Below are 20,917 nucleotides of genomic sequence, written 5' to 3'. Positions count from 1 at the left end.
AAATGTCATCAACATAGACAAACAGGGAAACATTTGAAGGTAAAAGTGAAATGAAGTCAGTGAGATCAGACATGAGCTGTTTTGAAAAGACAGTAGGGCTATCAGTAAAACCCTGAGGCATACGCGTCTAGCGGTATGCTTGATTTTGAAAAACAAAGGAGGTAAGATCACGAGAATCATCATGTAAAGGGATAGAAAAGAATGCATTAGATAAATCTATGACAGAATTAAAAGCATGTATAGGCTGACTTTGTAGAAGAGTGGCAGGGTTTGCACAAACCGGAAAAGAAGGTTTAATCAAATCGTTAAGTGCTCGTAAGTCATGTACTATACGAACATCAGTCTCATTCTTGGGCACTGGAAAAAGTGGCGTGTTATAAGGGGACAAAGAAGGTTCAATAATTTGGTGAAAAAGTAAATTGTGAATATGATGTTGTGCTTTCTCCATTAAAGAACGGCGGACAGGGTATGGCGCTACAGTAGGACCTCCCTGTTCAGGGTCCTTTAATATAATGTGATGTGCTGAAGCATTCTTTGCAAGACCATAAGGGTTTTGATCAGTACTCCATATTGATTGGGGCAAAGTGTCAAGGGGATCTGCGATTTGCTGGACCATTGTAAGAAGGGAAGGTGGAGTAAAAGACAAATTCAAATTTAACTGTTGTAGTAAATCTCTACCACACAAATTTACAGGGCAATGCGGGGCGAGAATGAATTCAGTAAAGGCTTGGCGAGATTCATGATTCTGTAAATTTAGAATTACGGACGTCTCAGTGGTCATTATACTTTTACGGGATTGGCCATCAAAACCAATGGTAGCACTTTCAGATTTAGAAACCTGAATTCCATCAGGCCGATAGCTAAGGACAGATGTAGTGGCTCCGGTGTCCAATAAGAATTTAATAGGAACTTGCTTAGGACCTACAGCCAATGTGATATATGGTTCAGCTTTACCTAAAAAGATAATAGGACCCTGCTGCTGCTGTGATAGTCAATATGTACCCTGGTCCGCTGGCCCTTGATCTTGGCCAGCCGGAGGCTGCCAGGTAGGAAAAGCTTGTGGACGTGTATTGCGAGGGGGCTGTTGATCAGGAGATACATTTGGATAATTATACTGCTGTTGTGGGGGCTTACGGCATTCGGAAGCAAAATGTCCAAACAGGCCACAATTCCAACATTGTATCTGTCTACGATCGGGTGAGGGGCGGCCATATGGGCGACCCCTAGTTACCTGACCTCGACGCATACCTCTGCCTCGGGGGACTATGAGAGCAGTAGAAACCCAAAAAGTTTGATTGTCTTGCATAGTTCCCTGTGTTTTGGCGACCTTCTGATCTGGGCTGGGATCAGCGAGGTGCTTCTGTTCTAGATCTTTGATCTGCAGAGTAAGTAATTTTGTTGCCAGTTCCTGTTGGTCTTTTTGTGGGCCCTCAACAACCTTACAATGAATTGTGCTGAAATGTAGTAAAGTAGCACGAATCTCAGGCCATGGCTTTGTCATAAGAGCAACTACACCATCTAAATTGGATCTCATATTTGTGGGTAATGTGTGGTAGAAAAGATGCATGAAAACAGCGCATCCGGGCTGTATATCACCATCCTGTCTTGTCTGAGCCTTGTATAATGATAAGCATTTTGTCAGATGTGCTGTGAATGGTTCTTTGGGGTCCCATTTTAATGATGTTATAGATGAAAAATTAACCGGGGTGGGATATAAAATGTCCAGAGCGGCACTTAATCTATTGCGGGCGCGACCAGCAAATGGGTCTCCATGCGCATTAGGAAAAGGCAGCATTGGCATTCGGGCTGCTTGTGCCAATTGCGAGAGACTTACGCCAGAGGCAGCGCATAAAGCTTTGAAATCACCAATAGCTAATCGAGCACCTAATGTATTTTGATCCACCGCCTCAAGCCATATACGGCTGCCCTTCTGAATACTAGGAAGTTTTGTAACAATTGTACTGATGTCGATAGGAGTATATGGTTTATATGTGTCCAATGGTGCTCCCCTATTGTCATGTTTAACCAAAATTGGAGCAGTAATCTTTAAAGGATTATCTTGTAAGCAATCCTTAGCCATTGTAAGACCCTCTATATAGAATTTGTAACCAGAGACTAGCCGCAAATGGGTCCTTATGACATTTTCTAACTGGAACAAATCTGAGAGATTATTAGGACCATTTGACAAAAAAGGTACTTGGAGACCGTGTGTGGCAATTTCAGCGGCAACCTCATCCCACCATTTGTATCCGTAATGAGATCTGTGGGTCTCTACATATATACGTTGAATATGCTGCAGCAGAGGGGAGTACAGAGTATGACTAGATGACGAAGAAGTGGGCAATGGCGCTGGAGTGACAGCGGTGCTAGTAGCACCTTCTGCACCTTTGGTAGGGGTCAAAAAAGGATTTTTAGAAGGGCCACCTTGACCGTCCAGTGTTTTAATATTCAAAATCCCTGAAACAGCATATGAGGGTTCATCCTCAGATTGCGGTTCATATTGGAAATTTTCCAATCCTTTAGTCGATGGATACAAAGACATTTTAGGAGTGGATTGTAGGGTGAGGGAAGGCAAAGAGTCATCACCCGCAGGTGCAGGGGGATCATCAAAGACAGAACAATAACCGAACGCTGGTTTAGGATCTGACAGATCCTTAGGATTTCTATTCAGGTTGGGACAAGTTAATTGTGTAGTCAGCGAACTTTGATAAGGTGGGGGCAGCTTATGGCTGTCCTCGTTTGCCTGCATGCGTGCGGTTTCACGTGCTTGTGTATCTATTTTCATTTTATCAGAGTGAAACAAATCTGCTGTTACCATAAAGAGATTAAGGACATGCAGATGTTTCTGAAGGGATTTACCCTTTTTGTGCTGTTGAATGTACTTTTGAACTGACAATATTTGGGGACGAGCAAAAGAACCCGTGCCTGGCCATGCCAGGAATGGGTCTTTAGTTGCATATCCTGCCCATTTCTCACAGACCTTTTGAATAACGGGTGCCTCAAAGGGAAAAGTATCCTTAACATGCACAAGGGGTGAGCAATTCTTTCGGCTATCCACATACAAAACATAAGGAGTGATAGATGTTTCTCCCTGACCCTCTGCAGCGGGTTGAGGGGATAGTTCCTTCTTAGACTGAAAAGGTCTCATGATGTAATAACAAACAATGCCTAAGCTAGCAAAATACACAGCAAGCAATAATATAAATAATGAAAGATACAAGAATAAAAATAAAAAAGCAATTTTTCAAAAGACTTTGCTTCAAGATATACTCACGGTTCAGCTGATTGACAGTCTATAACCTACTCAATCCAGGCTGGCCATTTCTGGAGATCATAGGAAAGAAAGTCACACGATTACCAATCCAAAAACTTAATCCGAGCGACGGCAGCCGCGTCCTGCCGCGGTCGCCAATTGTTTATTTACACCGTATATTTGTGTAAACAAAGAAACTGACACCTGTTATAAAAAGAATAATCAAAAATTTTTTTATTTTTTCAACTGTCCTCCGTCGGACAGAGGCAGCGTGGGAACACCACACTGGAAGCAAAGTCTGCTTACACAATATATTTTTAGCAATAATACAGAGATATATATTTGCTCAGCAGTAATACAGAGATATATGCTTGCTCAGCTTTGCTTTGCTTTGCTTAAGATACCTATCTTCTCCTCAGTTTAAATACACTTACATTCATACTGCACCCAATGTGTGCACGTCAGCAACCCTTTTCTTTGAAGCTTGTTCTCACATTCCTTATCTACAAATGTCTGCAAGCAACATTCCTTCTGCCCCCCCTTACACAGCCTCCTGTCTCTGCTTCACACCAGGCTGCTCAAGGTTGATTCTATGACTCCCTCATTGTTTTCACAGGTTTGTGACTCGTAGGTCTTTTGCCTTAATACTTGCACTTCACTGACCATAGGAACTTTATACTGTTCAACGGTTTCTCATTATATTTATGCAGCATGTTCATTATTATTAACAATTCATCTGCTGTTGATGACAAGCAAGGGAAAATTAGGTTCTTACCTTGATAATTTTCTTTCCTTTAGTCACAGCAGATGAATCCATGATCCCTCCCTGTCTGACTTTAGTTTTTGTACAGATGTTGCATACAGACATCGTGCCTCATCAGGAGTACTTGCAAGCTATCAGAGTTACTACATGCTGTTTTTATGGCAGGAGGTTGATAACGTCCCTCCTTTTTTTGGTTATTGCTCCGGTTCAGGGCCGTTTGTTCTCTATGAGGAAAGTTTGTTATTTTGCCTTCTTATTCACTCTGCTTTGGAAATTTCATATACTGAAGGCAGAGGGGGCTGGGCGTCCAGGAACACCATGTGCTTTCAGTGTTCTCTATCTCCATCTGCTGGTTGGCGGATACAACCCATCAGTTAATGGATTTATCTGCTGTGACAAAAGGAAAGAAAATTATCAAGGTAAGAACCTAATTTTCCCTTCTCTCCTCTGTTCTGGATACTCTCACTCCTCCCATTACCCGTTCTGTAAACCGTACCAAACCCCAGCCTTGGCTGACCTCTAGAATCGGCTAGCTACGTTCCTTCCCGCTCTGCCGAACGCCTTTGACTGAAATCCCATGCCCATGCTGACTTCATACATTTCAAATTCTTGCTGACCCCCTTCCAGTCTGCTCTTTTACTTGTCAAACAGGACTATTACATCCAGTTGACAAATTCTCTTGGCTGAAACCCTCGATGTTTCTTTGCCACACTGAACTCTCTCCTCAAAGTACCTTCACCTCCAACCCCCCCCTTCACTTTCCCCCCAGACTCTGGCTGAGTTCTTTCATGATAAGTTTCACAAGATTAAACTTGAATTCTCAACCAGGTCACTTCCACCTCTCCTTCCCTTAGTCCATTCTCTCAACCCTCCAACCCCTGCCTCCTTTTCTTCCTTTTCTGAAATCACTGAAGAGGAAACTACACATCTTATTTCCTCCTCGAAACTAATTACCTGTTCCTCTGATCCTATTCCCACCCATCTACTTAACACTATCTCTCCTACTGTCATCCATTTTATCTGTCATATCTTCAATCTTTCACTGTCCACTGCGACTGTTCCTGATGCCTTCAAACATGCCATAGTCACACCACTCCTTAAAAAACCTTCATTGGACCCTACCTGTCCTTTCAACTATCGCCCCATTTTCCTCCTCCCTTTCCTATCCAAGATACTTGAACGTGCTGTTCACTGCCGTTGCCTTGACTTTCTTTCATCTCAATCTATTCTTGATCCACTTCAATCTGGCTTTCGCCCCCTCCATTCAACTGAAACAGCGCTTACGAAAGTCTCCAGTGATCTGGTCCTGGTCAGATCCAAAGGTCTCTATTTTATCCTCATCCTTCTCGATCTATCTGCTGCTGTTGACACTGTTGATCACAGCCTACTCCTTGATACACTGTCCTCACTTGGATTTCAGGGCTCTGTTCTTTCCTGGTTTTCTGCTTATTTTTCCAACGTACCTTTAGTGTATACTCTAGTGGATCCTCCTCTACTTCTATCCCACTGTCAGTTGGTGTACCTCAGGGATCTGTCCTAGGACCTTTTCTTTTCTCCATCTATACTTCTTCCCTTGGTACTCTGATCTCATCCCATGGTTTTCAGTATCATCTTTATGCTGATGACTCCCAGATCTACCTCTCCACACCAGAAATCTCAGCCGAAACCCAGGCCAAAGTATCAGCCTGCCTGTCTGACATTGCTGCCTGGATGTCTCAGCGCCATCTGAAAGTAAACATGACCAAGACTGAGCTTCTTATCTTTCCCTTAAACCCACCTCTCTTCTTCCCCCATTCTCTATTTCTGTGGATAACACTCATCCTTCCTGTCTCATCAGGTCGTAACCTTGGGGTCATCTTCGACTCCTTCCTCTCCTTCTCTGCACATATTCAGCAGACTGCTAAAACCTGTCGTTTCTTAATATCACCAAAATTCGCCCTTTCCTTTCTGAGCACACTACCAGAACCCTCATCCACACTCTTTATCACCTCTCGCTTAGACTATTGCGACTTGCTTATCACAGGCCTCCCACTGAGCCATCTCTCTCCTCTTCAATCTGTTCAAAATTCTGCTGCACGACTAATATTCCGCCAGTGTCGTTATGCTCATATTAGCCCTCTACTCAAGTCACTTCACTGGCTTCCTATCCGTTTCCGCATACAGTTCAAACTCCTCTTATTGACCTATAAGTGCATTCACTCTGCAGCTCCTCAGTACCTCTCCACTCTCATCTCTCCCTACATTCCTCCCCAGGAACTCCGTTCACTGGGTAAATCTCTCTTATCTGCACCCTTCTCCTCCACTGCTAACTCCAGACTCCGTTCCTTTTATCTTGCTGCACCATATGCCTGGAATAGACTTTCTGAGCCAGTACGTCAAGCTCCATCTCTGGCAGTCTTCAAATCTAAGCTAAAAGCCCACCTTTTTGATGCAGCTTTTAACTCTTAACTTGTTCAGAACCCTTATTTTATCATCCTCACTTTAATATTCCCTTATCTCTTGTTTGCCCTGTTTGTCCTAATTAGATTGTAAGCTCTGTCGAGCATGGACTGTCTCTTCATGTTCAAGTGTACAGCCCTGCGTACGTCTAGTAGCGCAATAGAAATAAGTAGTAGTAGTATGTTAGGTACAGCTCGTATTTGAAATAGCAGAAACTCTCTCAATTAGTCACTCTCAAAAGATTTCCAACCTGATATTGGCTGTCTCAGACCCACACCTTCTTCCCTTGTAATGAAAGTTCTACTTGTGTTGGAAAAATGCAATAGAACCTGTTTCAACATAGGGATGGAATCAGGGTTTCAGTTCCATTCATTTGATATCAGTGCTGGCTTGTCTGATGTGACAACCAGTGGGAGGTTATGTATGTAATTTTTATATTGTATGTTTAGTCTGTTGTACACGGCAGGGTGAACATGTGTACTAACACAAACTGCCCCTATTGCAGGTTGGAATGGAAAGGCTTCTGCACACAGCTGCAAAGCATTTATGGCAGACCTATCACTTGTCCCCTTCCTCCCTGCCTGATAGCTCTGGTATGAATCTCCTTCAACTAAATGGAGGTTTGCAAATTCAGAAGTCACTTGGCTTGCCCTATGTGGGGTATAGGCGGCAGAAGTGGGAGGAAGAGGATGGTTCTGTTGGGTAGAAGGCATGTTCTGAGGCCACCAAAAATGTGTTATGTAGCTGTTGCTTTTATTTTGTACTACCATAATAGTCTTGCTACTATTTTTCTTTTTACCTTAAGTCAGTGGGCATTATGTAGGAGTTTCCTGTTGGTCTGTACTCCTTCCAGAGCTTTGGAATATGAAGTGCTGCCTGGGTTGTTATGTAACCAGTGATGATCCAGACAACAGAGTGAATCTGAAACAGGGCCTTATTTAATACAAATAGGTATATATTGGATTTTATCATATTCCAGCTTGAGATGGGCAGAATATCTCAGTGAGGGCAAAAATGGAGCAGAAATCAACTAACACATGACTTTATCGGTAAAATAAAATGGTGTCACCTTGTGATAAAAATAAGTGCATCTTTTGAATATTATGGATTTTAACTTATGGTGGTAGATATGAACAGCTGGGAGGTAAGACTTTTGATTAAAGTTGCAAGTGGTTCAGAGGTGTGTGTTAAGAGGGGAAGGGTAGTGGTAATTCTTTCCTAAGAAATGCATAGGACCTTGAACAGATAACATCTACAATGTCTCAAGTTCTTGATATGGAAAGAAGGAATCAAGTCCACAGGTTTGTTTGGGGTTTTTTTTTTTTCCACTTTGAAAATGAGACTTTTTTCTTTATGCCATAGTGGCTTAAACTCCGTATATAGTTGCAGTAATTTTTGTTTTGTACATTTTTGCATAATATATAAAACTTCTTGTAAAAACTTCTAATTAAATCATCTTTACTAATTTCTGTTTCTGTAGTTCTAGAATTAATCTAGCATGTTAAATGATCCATCTGACTAGATATGTTTGCATGTTCTAACCAAATTGTTGTGCCATTACAGGAAATGATGTTGGCAGAAGTTCATATGGTGCTATGCAAGTACAACAGGTCTTTGATTATGCCTACCTTGTTCTTAGCCATGCAGTATCTCCACTCGCAAGATCATATCCAAACAGAGATTATGAGAGGTAATGGAAAAACAAGCTAATCTTCTATAAGTTTTTTTTGTTTTTGTTCGTTTTTTTATTTTTTTTAATAAACATATATTTTTCAGTTGCAGATATGGCAGTTGAAATGTGTACATAATATCCATGCCTCAGTATGTGTTCCTGGGGAAAAAGCTGTAGCTATCTTGCATCTGTGATACCTAGTGTTTTAAGATATAAATGTATGGTTTCTGAGGAAAAGGTAGAGGATTATTTGTATTTAGTCTATTGCTGCGATACCTCGCCTCAATTTTGGACTGGAAGGGTACCTTCTAAATCCTGGTGGCTGTAAACTAAAGCTTATATTACAACAGTTCAACAGTTTACCTAACCTCACTTCCCTGTTTTATCCAGTTCTGATCTAGAAATCACTGTTTAGGTGAATGCCGCTACTACAATACAAATATTTAGATTTGCTTTACAATATTCTCTGAGGACCAGCAGACCAGTTTATTCTCACATGTGGATGATGTCATCCACAACACATGGTGTGGAACTCTTTTTCAGCGTACTGTCTCTTTAAGAGCACTCGGCAGCACTCTTTGTGCAAGTACTAATGCCTTTCCGCCTGCTGTGAGAATGTGGGACCATCGGTCTCTCCATTTACGATAAGGAGAGAACGCGTTGGTCATGGCTGCTCACAGCATCTGAGTGCATGTATCTTTCTTTTTGAGCTTTGTGCCCTCCTTGTGGGTTTGTTTGCCCTTTTTTTGTCCTCCCTCTTAGGCGCCTTATAATATCCAATCACTTCGTTTTTCAAGCCAATGTTAAATTACTCATTTATTTTTATTAGACTCTGCACAAGGCACCATTTTACTGCTCCTTAGCACTTCAGTTTTCAAGGCACAGTTTTCATTCCACTCTGGGCACCATCTAATTTCGCTTTCCTCCTTTTTAATACTTGCATCTGGTTCATAATGTTTCATTAATTATGCTTTGTTCAAAATGTTTACAGTATGTGCCCTTGATGCTGCTTTAAGCATTCTATTGTATTTCTTTTCTCCCCTGGTTCCCAATATGACTCTCCCCATATTGCTGTTTCAAGCATGCTATTGCACTTCTCTTCAGTGGTTGGCTCACCCCCCATGTCTTCCTGTTTTTTTGTGTTGTTTGGTTTCACGCATGAACATTCAGTTTTTCAAAAAAGACTCTATTTTTCCACTGTATGACTAATCATATTGAAGATTGTCATTACATAAAGTATGTGCCCGTGCAGCTTCACTTGCAGTAATTCAATTCACCTATTTTATATTCATTTATTTATATGAATTATGTAACTTAGCTCAATCTATTGATATTTATTCTTTAAGTATCATATTTGCATTTTTTTATCTGAAAGATCATTATTTTTGAATATTTGGTATACAAGAACTGATTTATATATTTTATTTGTGTCCTCATTTATGTCGGTGTATGTTTGTGAGCGTTTACAATTTGCATGTTTTTTGCCTAGACTCCTGACGCAGGTGACTTTGCCAAAACACAAACTGTCTAGTCTGCTTAAAGTATTGATTTGACTCCCCCCTATTCTTGAAGCTTCTTGTGCTTTTTTTTTTTTTGACTTTACTACGTACTTCGCCCGCAGGCCCTTTTTTGCCACCAGGCCCACTAACTACTTAGTTGCCGAAAATTAATTTGTTGTGAGCCTGGTAGCTTTGAGTCCCACATGTGAGAATATTATGCCTGCTTGTTCTCGGAGAAAGCAGTTACCTGTAGCAGGTGTTCTTCAAAGCTAGGAGGAATATATTCTCATATCCCTCCTGCCTCCCTTTGGGGTTGTCGTCTTAGCTTTAGTACTATACTGCTGGTCCATGCTCTAGCGTTGGGCGGGAAGGCACCTGTTCATGCACAGTGGGGGCACTGCCTTAAATATTTAAAGTGACAGTATACTTGACTGTGTCTGCTTCGGGCTTCGTGGATGATGTCACCCACATGTGAGAATGTACATCTACTGTCTCAGAGAACATCTGCTACAGGTAATTAATTTAGCTTTTCTGTCTTTTTCCTCCCTGTACTGCAGTTTAATTGTGAACTACTAAATTTTTGACTACTGAACTGTTGAAAATCACTGGTTCCTCTATATTTTCCTATTGGTATTTATAGATAGAAGATTGCTTTTAACCCGGTAAGGTCTACAGGCCGTAGTCACTTGATTAGCTCTTGGGAGAGCGGGTTGAGTTTTCATATATAGTTTTTCTAACACATGTCTATTTGCCTTCAATTAAGTGACTCTTGCTAGGTATTCCTTTTCTGATATAACTTTTTTGTTCAGACCCAGTAATCAAAAAGACTATTATTCAATGCATTAGCAGTGGTGCCTTAATCCTATGACAGTCCATTTAGGTCTGTATAGCTTGCCCCATCTGTCTCAGATTTCTTCCTGCAAAAAAAAAAAAAAAGTTCCCCTTTTCCAGTTTCAACCTGAAAACAAGCCATCCTCACTCTCGCAAACAGCCCAGTAATGATCGGACTCTAGCAGGGTGCATTCTGTTCAACATCCACTTCCCCAAAAGATACCCCTGAAAATGCTGCCTTGGGAAACACAATGCTTCCAAGAACAGAATCTGAAGTGATCTCATTTGTTAAAAAAAAAAAAAAAAAAGGAGCAGCATCCAGTGTCAAAAGAGGCCAAAACACAAAATTGCTACTAGGGGACTCCATTATTAGAGAAATCAACTTGAAGTCACAGTTCAAGGGATAAGAAAAGGTCAGATGTCTCCTGGGATCCTGAGCAAGCGGAAACACAAACTAAATTGCGAATAAAATCAGAGAAAAAAAACAATTATAAATCCAGTGTTATCCATCTAGGAGGAAATATACTGATTAGAAATAGCACATCAGCAGTACAAAGAGACTTACAAATTTCCAAACAGCTATAGAGTTGACTACCTGCTCATAGTAAGGGAGAAGAAAGTTTGCATTCCACGACCAGCTTTAACACTTAGCTCCAAGCCTGGTATAGGCAACAAGGTTTTAGTTATATAGGCAGCTGGAGTAATAGTACAACTGCAGTGATAAACTTACATCTTTCTGTGACAGGAAAAGGCATGCTAAAGTGAAAAATTAAATCAATATGTGGACGGACATTTAAACTAGACGGGGGTGGCAGGTGGGAGAAAAAAAATCAGAAAGTCACCGTCTTATTTGGCTACAACATTGGGCAGCGGACATGGCCTCTAAGCAAAGGTTGGTGAAGTTGCCCTTTCAAGGCCTTCTATTTGGTGAGGAGTTGGAGAAAATTGTTAAAGGCCTGGGAGATCCTAAACCCCAGCACTTGCCCGAAGATAGGCCGAGGCCTTCCTCCAAGGGCCAGGCGGTCCACTCCTCTTATAGACTCGCTTCCGTGAAGCTAGAAGGTACCGCCCGGGGCGCTCGTGCCCATTTTTCAGCAGATGAACTCCTTTCGCTCGGACAAGCGTTCCTCAGCCACCGGCTCTAGGCCTGGAGTTCAGGGGTGACCCTCTCAATGATGGTGTGACGGCCCCCTCCTCACTTCCTGTCATCGGAGGATGTCTTTCCCTCTTTGCCGAGGAGTGGGCCAACATTTCCTCAGATCAGTGGGTTCTGGACCTGATCAGAGATGGCTACAGAATAGAATTCAATGCCCCAGTAAGAGACGTGTTTGTGGAGTCCCGATGCGGTTCTGCCGCCAAACGGGCGGCGGTAGAGGAGACTTTGCAAGGTCTGATTCAGTTAGGGGCCGTGTCCCCGGTACCTCCCGCCGAACACGGCTACGGCCGATACTCCATCTACTTTGTGGTGCCGCGAAAAGGTGGGTCTTTTCGCCCTATTCTGGACTTTAAAGAATTAAACAAGTCCCTGAGAGTGCGGCATTTCCACATGGAAACCCTGCGCTCCGTCATTGCTGCGATACAGCCAGGAGAGTTTCTCATGTCTCTAGACCTGAAAGAAGCTTACTTGCACATACCAATTTGGCCCCCGCACCAGACGTTTCTGAGGTTTGCGGTGTTGGGAAAACATTTCCAGTTCCGGGCCTTGCCTTTTGGCCTCGCCACAGCTCCCCGAACCTTTTCGAAGGTAATGGTGGTAGTACCTGCTTTGCTCAGGCGAGAAGGTATCAGGGTTCACCCGTACCTAGACGACTGGCTCATCAGAGCAGACTCTGTAACAGAGAGCTATCAAGCTACAGCCAGAGTGGTCTCAGTACTTCAGTCTCTAGGCTGGGTCGTCAATATGGCCAAAAGTCACCTGACCCCCTCGCAGTCTCTAGAATATTTGGGGGCCAGGTTCGACACAGACTCGGGCTATGTATACCTACCCGAGCTAAGGCGGTGCAAGCTTCAGAATCAGGTCCGTCTGCTCCTGATGATGCCCCGCCCGCGAGCTTGGGACATTGTCCAGCTGCTGGGATCGATGACAGCCACATTGGAAGAGGTGCCCTGGGCGAGAGCGTACCTGAGACCTCTACAGTATTCCCTACTTCAGAGATGGTCTCCAGTTTCTCAGGATTATCAATGCAGACTTTATTGGCTCCCTGCGGCCCGACTCAGCATGGGGTGGTGGCTCTCGGACAGCATGCTGCGGCGAGGAATGCCGCTGGAGCTCCCCGATTGGTGTCTAGTAGTGACAGATGGCAGCCTGAAGGGCTGGGGCGCACATTGCAAGGGGAAGCATGCCCAGGGTCTATGGACACCCGAGGAGTCAGAGTGGTCCATCAACTGTCTGGAGTTGAAAGCGGTGTTTCAGGCGCTTCTGGCCTTTCAAGTGACCCTGGAAGGATTGGCTGTCAGAGTGATGTCGGACAACACGACAGCAGTGGCCTACATAAATCGACAAGGCGGCACTCGGTGCAGAGCACTGGCTGCGCAGGCCAAACAGATTTGCCATTGGGCCGAGCTACATCTTCAGTTTCTGTCGGCAGCTCACATTGCAGGTCAGAGCAACGTGCAAGCCGATTATCGTTTAATTTCTTTATTAATTTTCATTTATGCAAAGATATAAATCTTTGATGGATAATCCAATATTAAGTAAATATACAGCATAATAAGAACTTATAACAGAAAAAGAAAAATATTGGGATTCAAATAGTCCACAAATAGAGAGAACCAAGGTTTTATCCATGGAAGTGAAGTTCAGTATTATATTATAAAAAGGAAATATATGTAGGTGGTAGTCCTATATTTAAATTATCCAGCATACATTTCTATCGGTCAATCATTCTTGATCTCATGCCTATCTAGAAAGGCACATAATTGTTCTGGCTCATAGAATATATATCTATTATTTTCAAAGAAAACTAAACATTTACAGGGGAATCTTAGCTGGTAGGAAGCTTTAATCGCCAGGATTCTCTGTTTTAATTCCAAAAATTTCTTCCTCCTTTGTTGTGTCCAACGAGTGATATCTGGGAAGATTAAAACTTTACTTCCCATAAACTCTGGTTGGATATTTTTAAAGTACAAACGAAGCAATGCTTCTTTGTCCTGCAAAAACACAAATGTAATAATCATAGTAGCAAAAGTCTTAATTTCTTCCTTAGATTGCTCTAAGAACTCCGATAAATCCAAAGTCTCTGAAGAAACTTGTTGATCTAGATCTCCTTGTGATGAAGCTGGTTGTAACTTCTTTTTATCTCCAAGATAAAATATTTTTTGCAATGGTGGAAGAGATTGTTCTGTATATTTAAATATCTCCTTCAAGAATTTATTGAACATTTCTCTTGCGGAAATACATTTAGTCTGAGGAAAATTTAATATACGTAGATTTTAATTTCTCACAGAGTTCTCTAAGTTTTCAATTTTTCTATGATATAACAAACGATCTCCAGCCATCTGCGATTGTTGCTCCTGTACTTTAGCCAAGTCCCCCTCTAAGGTTTTATGTTTTAATGAGATTTTTTCAAAGTTATCTTTTATTTCTTTAACTTGTGTTGTATTATTCAATGAGGCAGAAATAAACACTGTACAGACCTTATGTATGGCCTCAAGTGCTGACATATAGACTCCAGGGTTATCTCTTGGGGTTTCACCAAAGGCTGTATTACCATGGTTTGTAGCGAAGTTTCCTCTCTGGAGTCAGCATTCCGGCTCCCCTCCGCTAACGTGCCTCCTCCCACCGTGGTTGGTGAACTCTTCTCCCCCTCCTCGATAGACGCTGACGCCACTTCCTTCGACGGGGTCTGCCGCCCCTTCGAGCCGTTGCTTTCCGCGCTCGGAACTATGACGCCGCCGAGTTGTGGTGGGGGGGAGTTGCTGGACCAAGCGGGCTGAGCGAAATCTCGCCCTCCAAGCTGGGACTCTTCCCAGTCGCAGCTACGGATTCGCCCGTCGGAGTGGACACCATATACGCTGTTATGGAAGGCTGACCCGAAGAGAGAGGTTGTAATCTCGGGAGGGGAGGTCCCTTTGGTTTACCTTTTCTCTTCGGCATAATTCAGAGGAAAAAGGTAAGCTTTTCAATTTCAAGCGGAGAGCGTTCCTTCCATGCGTCCTACACTGTCGCCATCTTGGTTTTCTCTCTGCAAGCCGATTATCTAAGCAGGCATCAGATCGATCCAGCAGAATGGGTACTAGCAGACGAAGTATTCCTGCAGATATGTGCCAAATGGGGCAAGCCTGTGATGGATCTTTTGGCGACAAGTTCAAATGCCAAAGTCCCGTGCTTCTTCAGCAGACGGGGAGATCCTCGCTCGGCAGGGTTGGATGCCTTGACCTCCGGGCCCTACTATATGTGTTCCCTCCGTGGCCCTTGATAGGGCGCGTGCTCCTGCGGATTCGTCTGCACCCAGGAGAAGTGGTGCTCATCGCCCCGGATTGGCCCAGGAGGCCTTGGTATGCGGACCTCCGACAGATGCTAGTGGAGGCTCCCCTTCCTTTACCTCTGGTACCGAACCTGTTGTCACAGGGCCCGGTAGCCATGGAGGACGCCTGCCGCTTTGGTCTTATGGCATGGCGTTTGAGAGGGCGCAATTGAGGGACAAAGGCTAGTCAAACAGTCATTTCCACTCTCCTGCAGGCCCGCAAGCGTTCCACTTCCGTGGCTTATGCCAGGATTTGTCGCCAGTTTGAGTCTTGGTGTGCTTCAAAAGCGATCACACCTATGCGGCCTCCTGTCTCGCCGATTCTGGACTTTTTGCAGGATGGTGTACAAATAGGCTTGGCCTATAATTCCCTGCGTGTGCAAGTGGCAGCGTTGGCCTCCCTTCATGGTAAGGTTGAAGGCATGTCTTTAGCTGCTCATCCGGATGTGGCATGGTTTCTTAGTGGGGTGCTTCGGCTCCGGCCTTCCGTGCGAGCACCCTGTCCAGCTTGGAACCTGGGGCTAGTTTTGAAGGCCCTGCAGGCTTCTCCTTTTGAGCCGCTTTGGCGAGCATCGGAGAAAGATTTGAAACTAAAGGCCGTTTTTCTTATGGCCATTACTTCGGCGAGACGGGTGTCAGAGCTCTAGGCACTGTCCTGTAGAGACCCATTTCTGCAGTTCTCAGAGTCCGGGGTCACGGTTTGGACCGTGCCTTCCTTCATGCCTAAGGTGGTTTCAGCGTTTCACCTAAACCAGCCTATTTTCTTGCCCTCCTTTGATAAGGAGGAGTTTCCAGAATCTTTTGGGCAGTTGCACCTGTTGGATGTGCGCAGGACTCTGCTGCAGTATCTGTGAGTTACTATCTCTTTCAGGATCTATGATCATCTGTTTGTTTTGCTATCAGGTCCTTGCAGAGGGTCTCCAGCGTCTAAAGCCACTATTGCCCGCTGGCTCAAAGAAACTATCTTTCAGCTTATCTGCTTGCCAGCCGGTCTCCGCCTGTAGCCTTTAAGGCGCGTTCTACCAGAGCGATTTCTTCCTCTTGGGCTGAAACTGGAGCACTCTCTCGTCAAGAGATATGCGGTGCAGCAACATGGGCTTCTAAGCTCTCTTTTGCCCGACATTACAGGCTGGATGTGGCTGCTAGGAGGGATGCGCATTTTGGAGCACAAGTGCTAGCGCATGGTGTGACCTGTTCCCACCCTATATAGGGATTGCTTTGTTACATCCCATACGTAATGGCTTCATCTGCTTGATGACAAGGAAGGGAAAATTAGGTTCTTACCTTGGTAATTTTCTTTCCTTTAGTCATAGCAGATGAAGCCATGAGCCCTCCCTGTATGATTGTGTGTATGCTGTGAATCTGTTTCAGGTTCTGTTCTTGTTTCCTGAAGTTCCTTCCTTGGGAGAAAGCTGGAAAACAGTCTTCAGGATTCATGTTCATTTATAGGAGGATGAGTCCATTCCCTCCAGTTTATGTTTTGGAGGATGTTTATTCCCTCCAGGAGGTTGCGTGTATACCCTCCAGTTATACAATAAGGAGGATGAGTGTATTTCCTCCAGGAGGATGTGTTCATTTCCTCCTGTTGAGTCCATTCCCTTGTTAAGGGGCCATCGTTCGCTGTGAGGAAAGTTCATGTTATTCCCATTGCGGTTTGCCATACTGCTTTGGAAGCTTCAAATACTGAAGAGGCAGTGGAGCTAGCTGGCCATGAGGCACTGTGAAAAGTTGAGTGCTCTCTATCTCCCCCTGCTGGTTGATGGACACAACTCATATGTAATGGCTTCATCTGCTATGACTAAAGGAAAGAAAATTACCAAGGTAAGAACCTAATTTTCCCTTTCTTCTAAAGTAGCTTTTAACACAATTTTATACATTTCGGAGACAAATATCTTGTGGTACGAATTATGATGATATCCTAGGAATTTTAAATGTTAAATAGTAAATATTTGAAAGGGGAATGTAATCAGGATTAGTGATAAAACTTCCAAGAACTTTCTGAACCAAGATATCGGGTGAAAGCAATCAAGGGAAAATTAACAACCCAGAAGTTCTTAGATTTTCAAAAGTTCTCCTCATTAATACTTGAAAAACGTGTAACTTGTAAAGGTTCAAGTAGTCACAATTTGTTTCCAAGAAGATTCTGTCTAGAATCCACTTACTGAAATTTTTCTGATACTTGTTGAGAAAACTGACACAATTGGGTCACTTATCTCCTTATTTGGAGATGGGTGGAGAATATGCTGAAATGATTTCTTGCTCTTCTGCTGTTCTCTAGAACTGGAGTTCTCAACTGTCTTCAGGACACACCCATTTACATCAAATAATCCTCCCCCATAGTATATTGATGATTTTATATTTTTTGTTGATTATATATATAATATCTCTTGCAAAAAGAAAGGAATAAATAAAACACAAGGGGAAGGTTGGAAGGTTTTTTTTTAAGCCAATGATGATGATATACTCCAGAAAATTAAGGAGTCAGATGAGGCTTTTTCCTTCCATTTTGCAAGATATTTGATACATATATATCATCAAAAAATTCAAAAAAAATATAAAATCATCAATATACTTTATGGGGGAGGATTATTTGATGTAAATGACTATTGTATCATCCTCATAGTCCACTATTAGACAATTTTGTTCAGGACACACCTAGCCAGGCCAGTCTGGTTTTCTGATGTTCACAATGAATATGCATTAGACAGATCTGCATGTATTGCTTCCATTGTATGCAGATCTATCTCGTGGGTCTTCATTGTGGAGATTCTGAAAATGTGACTGGTTGTGTCCAAAGGGCTTGGTTGAGAACCCGTACTTTAGACCTCATCCAACTATCCAACCAAGGCCTAAACCCGTACATTTATGCCGACGATGTTATGATATACATTCCATTTAAGAACAACTTATTAGAGATAAAATTAATACCAGCTTCCAATTTATGAACTCATGGGCGGATGCATTCCTGCTCAAGCTTAACGCAGAAAAGACACAATGTCTTATCCTATCATCGCAGTTTAACAAGACTAATTACGCCAATATAAATACACCAAGCCACACTCTCCCTGTTGCGGATACCCTGAAACTCCTGGGTGTTACTATTGACCGAAATCTTACCCTAGATTGCCATGCGAAGAACGTTACAAAGAAAATGTTTCTTGCAATGTGGAAGCTGAAAAGAGTGAAACCTTTTTTCCCAAGGGAAGTATTCCGCAAGCTGGTGCAATCACTAGTACTGAGCCATCTGGATTACTGTATTTCCATTTACGCAGGATGCAAAGTAAAAACCATTAAGAAACTCCAGACTGCCCAAACACTGCAGCCAGACTCATATTCGGAAAGGCGAAATATGAGAGCGCCAAACCCCTCGGAGAAAAATTACATTGGCTACCACTAAAAGATTGAGTTGTATTCAAAATCTGCACCTTAAAATCATCCATGGAGAGGCCCCATCATACATGTCAGACCTAATTGACCTACCAGCACAAAATATCAAAAGTTCATCATGTACCTTCCTAAACCTCCACTACCCCTACTACTACTATTAAACATTTCTATAGCGCTACTAAACTTACGCAGCGCTGACTTAAATACAAATCAGTACACGCATCTACCTTCACATACCTCTGTACACAATCATGGAATAAACTACCAAATACTATAAAAATAGCACACGACTTGACAACCTTCCGGAAGTTACTGAAGATGCACCTGTTCGAAGAGACTTACAAAAAGAATCCTCCTTAATGACTTCATTCCAATCTATACCTGAACCAACTAATACTGATCCCTTCTAATCTGATTATTTTAATAATATTATCATTATTGATCATTATATCTTATCCTGCTCTCACTTTTATGTTATGTATATCATTCTATTGACCCTATTTATCTGACTTCTTACACATTAATATGTAACATTATGCCAAACCTCTTACTCTGTTTATGATGATGCCTTTGCAACATAACGTAAGCCACATTGAGCCTGCAAATAGGTGGGGAAATGTGGGGTACAAATGCAGCAAATGAATAAATCCCATCCATTATGTAAGCTACCACGTTAGGTGCAGACCACATTAGGTACAGGGACTGTCTATAGTATATAAAGGGTTTGAGATGTTAAAGTTAGTAACCCTTCCTGCAATTTACTGCTTGTCACAGAGCAGTCTGACTCAGGGTGCTCCCCTGTAGTTAGTGCTGAGGAGGTTCGTGGAGAAGGTGGGGTTGCCTCTCTTCTCAGAATGGAGGGACAGTCCAAATTCTGCAGCTGAAATTAGGAGGTCACATTGAGATATGCTTAACCATAGGAAGCTGCTTTTTTCATTTCCCCCTCATAAATAGGAGGAATAATCTCAATTCATAGCACAAAGAGAATAAAAATGTACTCCAAACTTATTTTGCTTTGATCAAAATGTCATCCCTGTCATGGCTTCAAAGAGGCAGGGCATGTCCGTTTGGGTACATCCCTGCAGCTGTGCCACAGACAGCAGCATTTAAATTTCTCTAGGCACTGACACCATATTGGACTGTTTTCTGCATGGCTCTTAGTTTTTTATATCTCAACCCAGTCCTTGGGGAATACCAAATCAGTCTGAGTTTTCTAGATTTCCACAGTGAATATATATGAGAAATTTGTACATCGATCTCAATTCATTGTGGGTATCCTGAAAACTGACTAGATGTGTCCTGAGAACTAGATTAAAAACTTCTGCCTTAGAGATATGGTGTCCAAAACAAAGCTGCTTAGGCCAGGAGCCACTGTCTGTGACCTATACAGGGACATTATTGCCTCCTTTCTTCTGATTATGCCCCTCTTTGCTGCCTAGCTTTGACCAGAACCTTGTCACATTGTTTGCCACCTTCAGATCCTCAGACACTTTTTGTTATCTGAGGTCTCTGTCCTGGTCTGTGCACATTAGTTTTTCATCTCCTATCACATACAACTCCTTTGAATTTCTGCACCCTAAATGCATCATTCAGCACTTCTTCACACCAGTACTTAACTGCCAAGCCCTAGACTTAGTCCTCGAGGGCTGTCAACAGGTCAAATTTTTGAAATATATCCCCACTGAATGTATGCGAGTGACTTGCATGCCTACTACTTCCATTGTATGAAAATTCTTATGCATATCCATGAGGGATATCCTGAAAACCCATCCCATTGTCAGCCTTCAAGGACTGAGATTGAACACCACTGCATTAGACTATTTTTTATTTTGTATAGATAACATCTCATGTTAACTCCTTCTGGTGTGTCATTCTGTTGCAAGTCATTTTCAAAAACAAAAACTTTTTCTTCTAACTCTTAGGCAATATTAGATATATGGGGTAAGGGTAGTGGATTTGATATACCGACTTTCTGTATATTGAACAGAGTCAGCCCCAGGACCGATCCTTGAGCCACACCACTATTCACGTAACTTCTAAGAGTGAACTCCATTTACCACTATCCTCTGAAATCTACCAGTCAGCCAATTTTTTAAATTTCTTTTTAATTTTTATTAAATTGTTTAAAAGGTACAAATCAAGCAACAGTAAGTAACATCACAAATTGACAAAGGTTGTATAAAGGATTATACAATATCGATTTAGAAAGGGCTTCCTTTACAAAGTTGCATTAGCGATTCCCACAAGGCAAATGAGAGGAAGCCCATAGGAATTGAATGGGCTTCCTGTCATTTGCTACACCATCAGTAGTGTGGCTTTTTAAAGGTGCCCAAAGTGAGCTATCATAACATTCAAAAATTAAATTAAACTATAGACATATGAACAATAGAATTAAGCTATTACAATGTCTTAGCAATGCTGGAATATTTGGGAAGAAATTTCCACCATATAGTGTTTTTTCCTGTGTTGAATGATTAATTTTAATGCCATGGAAATTAAAAAATTAAACAGTACAGCATCCTCATCTGAAAAGACATTTGAAAGTGTCAGTGATTTCCATATAATAAATTTGTATGATAATTCTTTAATTTGTAAAATATTTACTAT

General features: G+C 42.4%; 1 protein-coding gene across 2 annotated transcripts in view; it reads left to right on the top strand.

The window, feature by feature from the left end:
* TENT4A (terminal nucleotidyltransferase 4A) overlaps window positions 1–20,917 on the top strand; it is a 145,357-nt gene that overhangs the window by 92,616 nt on the left and 31,824 nt on the right. For both annotated transcript variants that reach the window (XM_030205430.1, XM_030205420.1), the window contains exon 8: window positions 8,019–8,145. In XM_030205430.1, the coding sequence (XP_030061290.1) occupies window positions 8,019–8,145 (127 nt within the window). The remainder of the gene's footprint in view (window positions 1–8,018; window positions 8,146–20,917) is intronic.

The sequence above is a fragment of the Microcaecilia unicolor genome, chromosome 1 (assembly GCF_901765095.1).
Source record: "Microcaecilia unicolor chromosome 1, aMicUni1.1, whole genome shotgun sequence".
NCBI classification, from domain to species: domain Eukaryota; kingdom Metazoa; phylum Chordata; class Amphibia; order Gymnophiona; family Siphonopidae; genus Microcaecilia; species Microcaecilia unicolor.
Note: the sequence above shows the minus strand (reverse complement) of the source record. Positions and strands in the feature narration are given on the sequence as shown.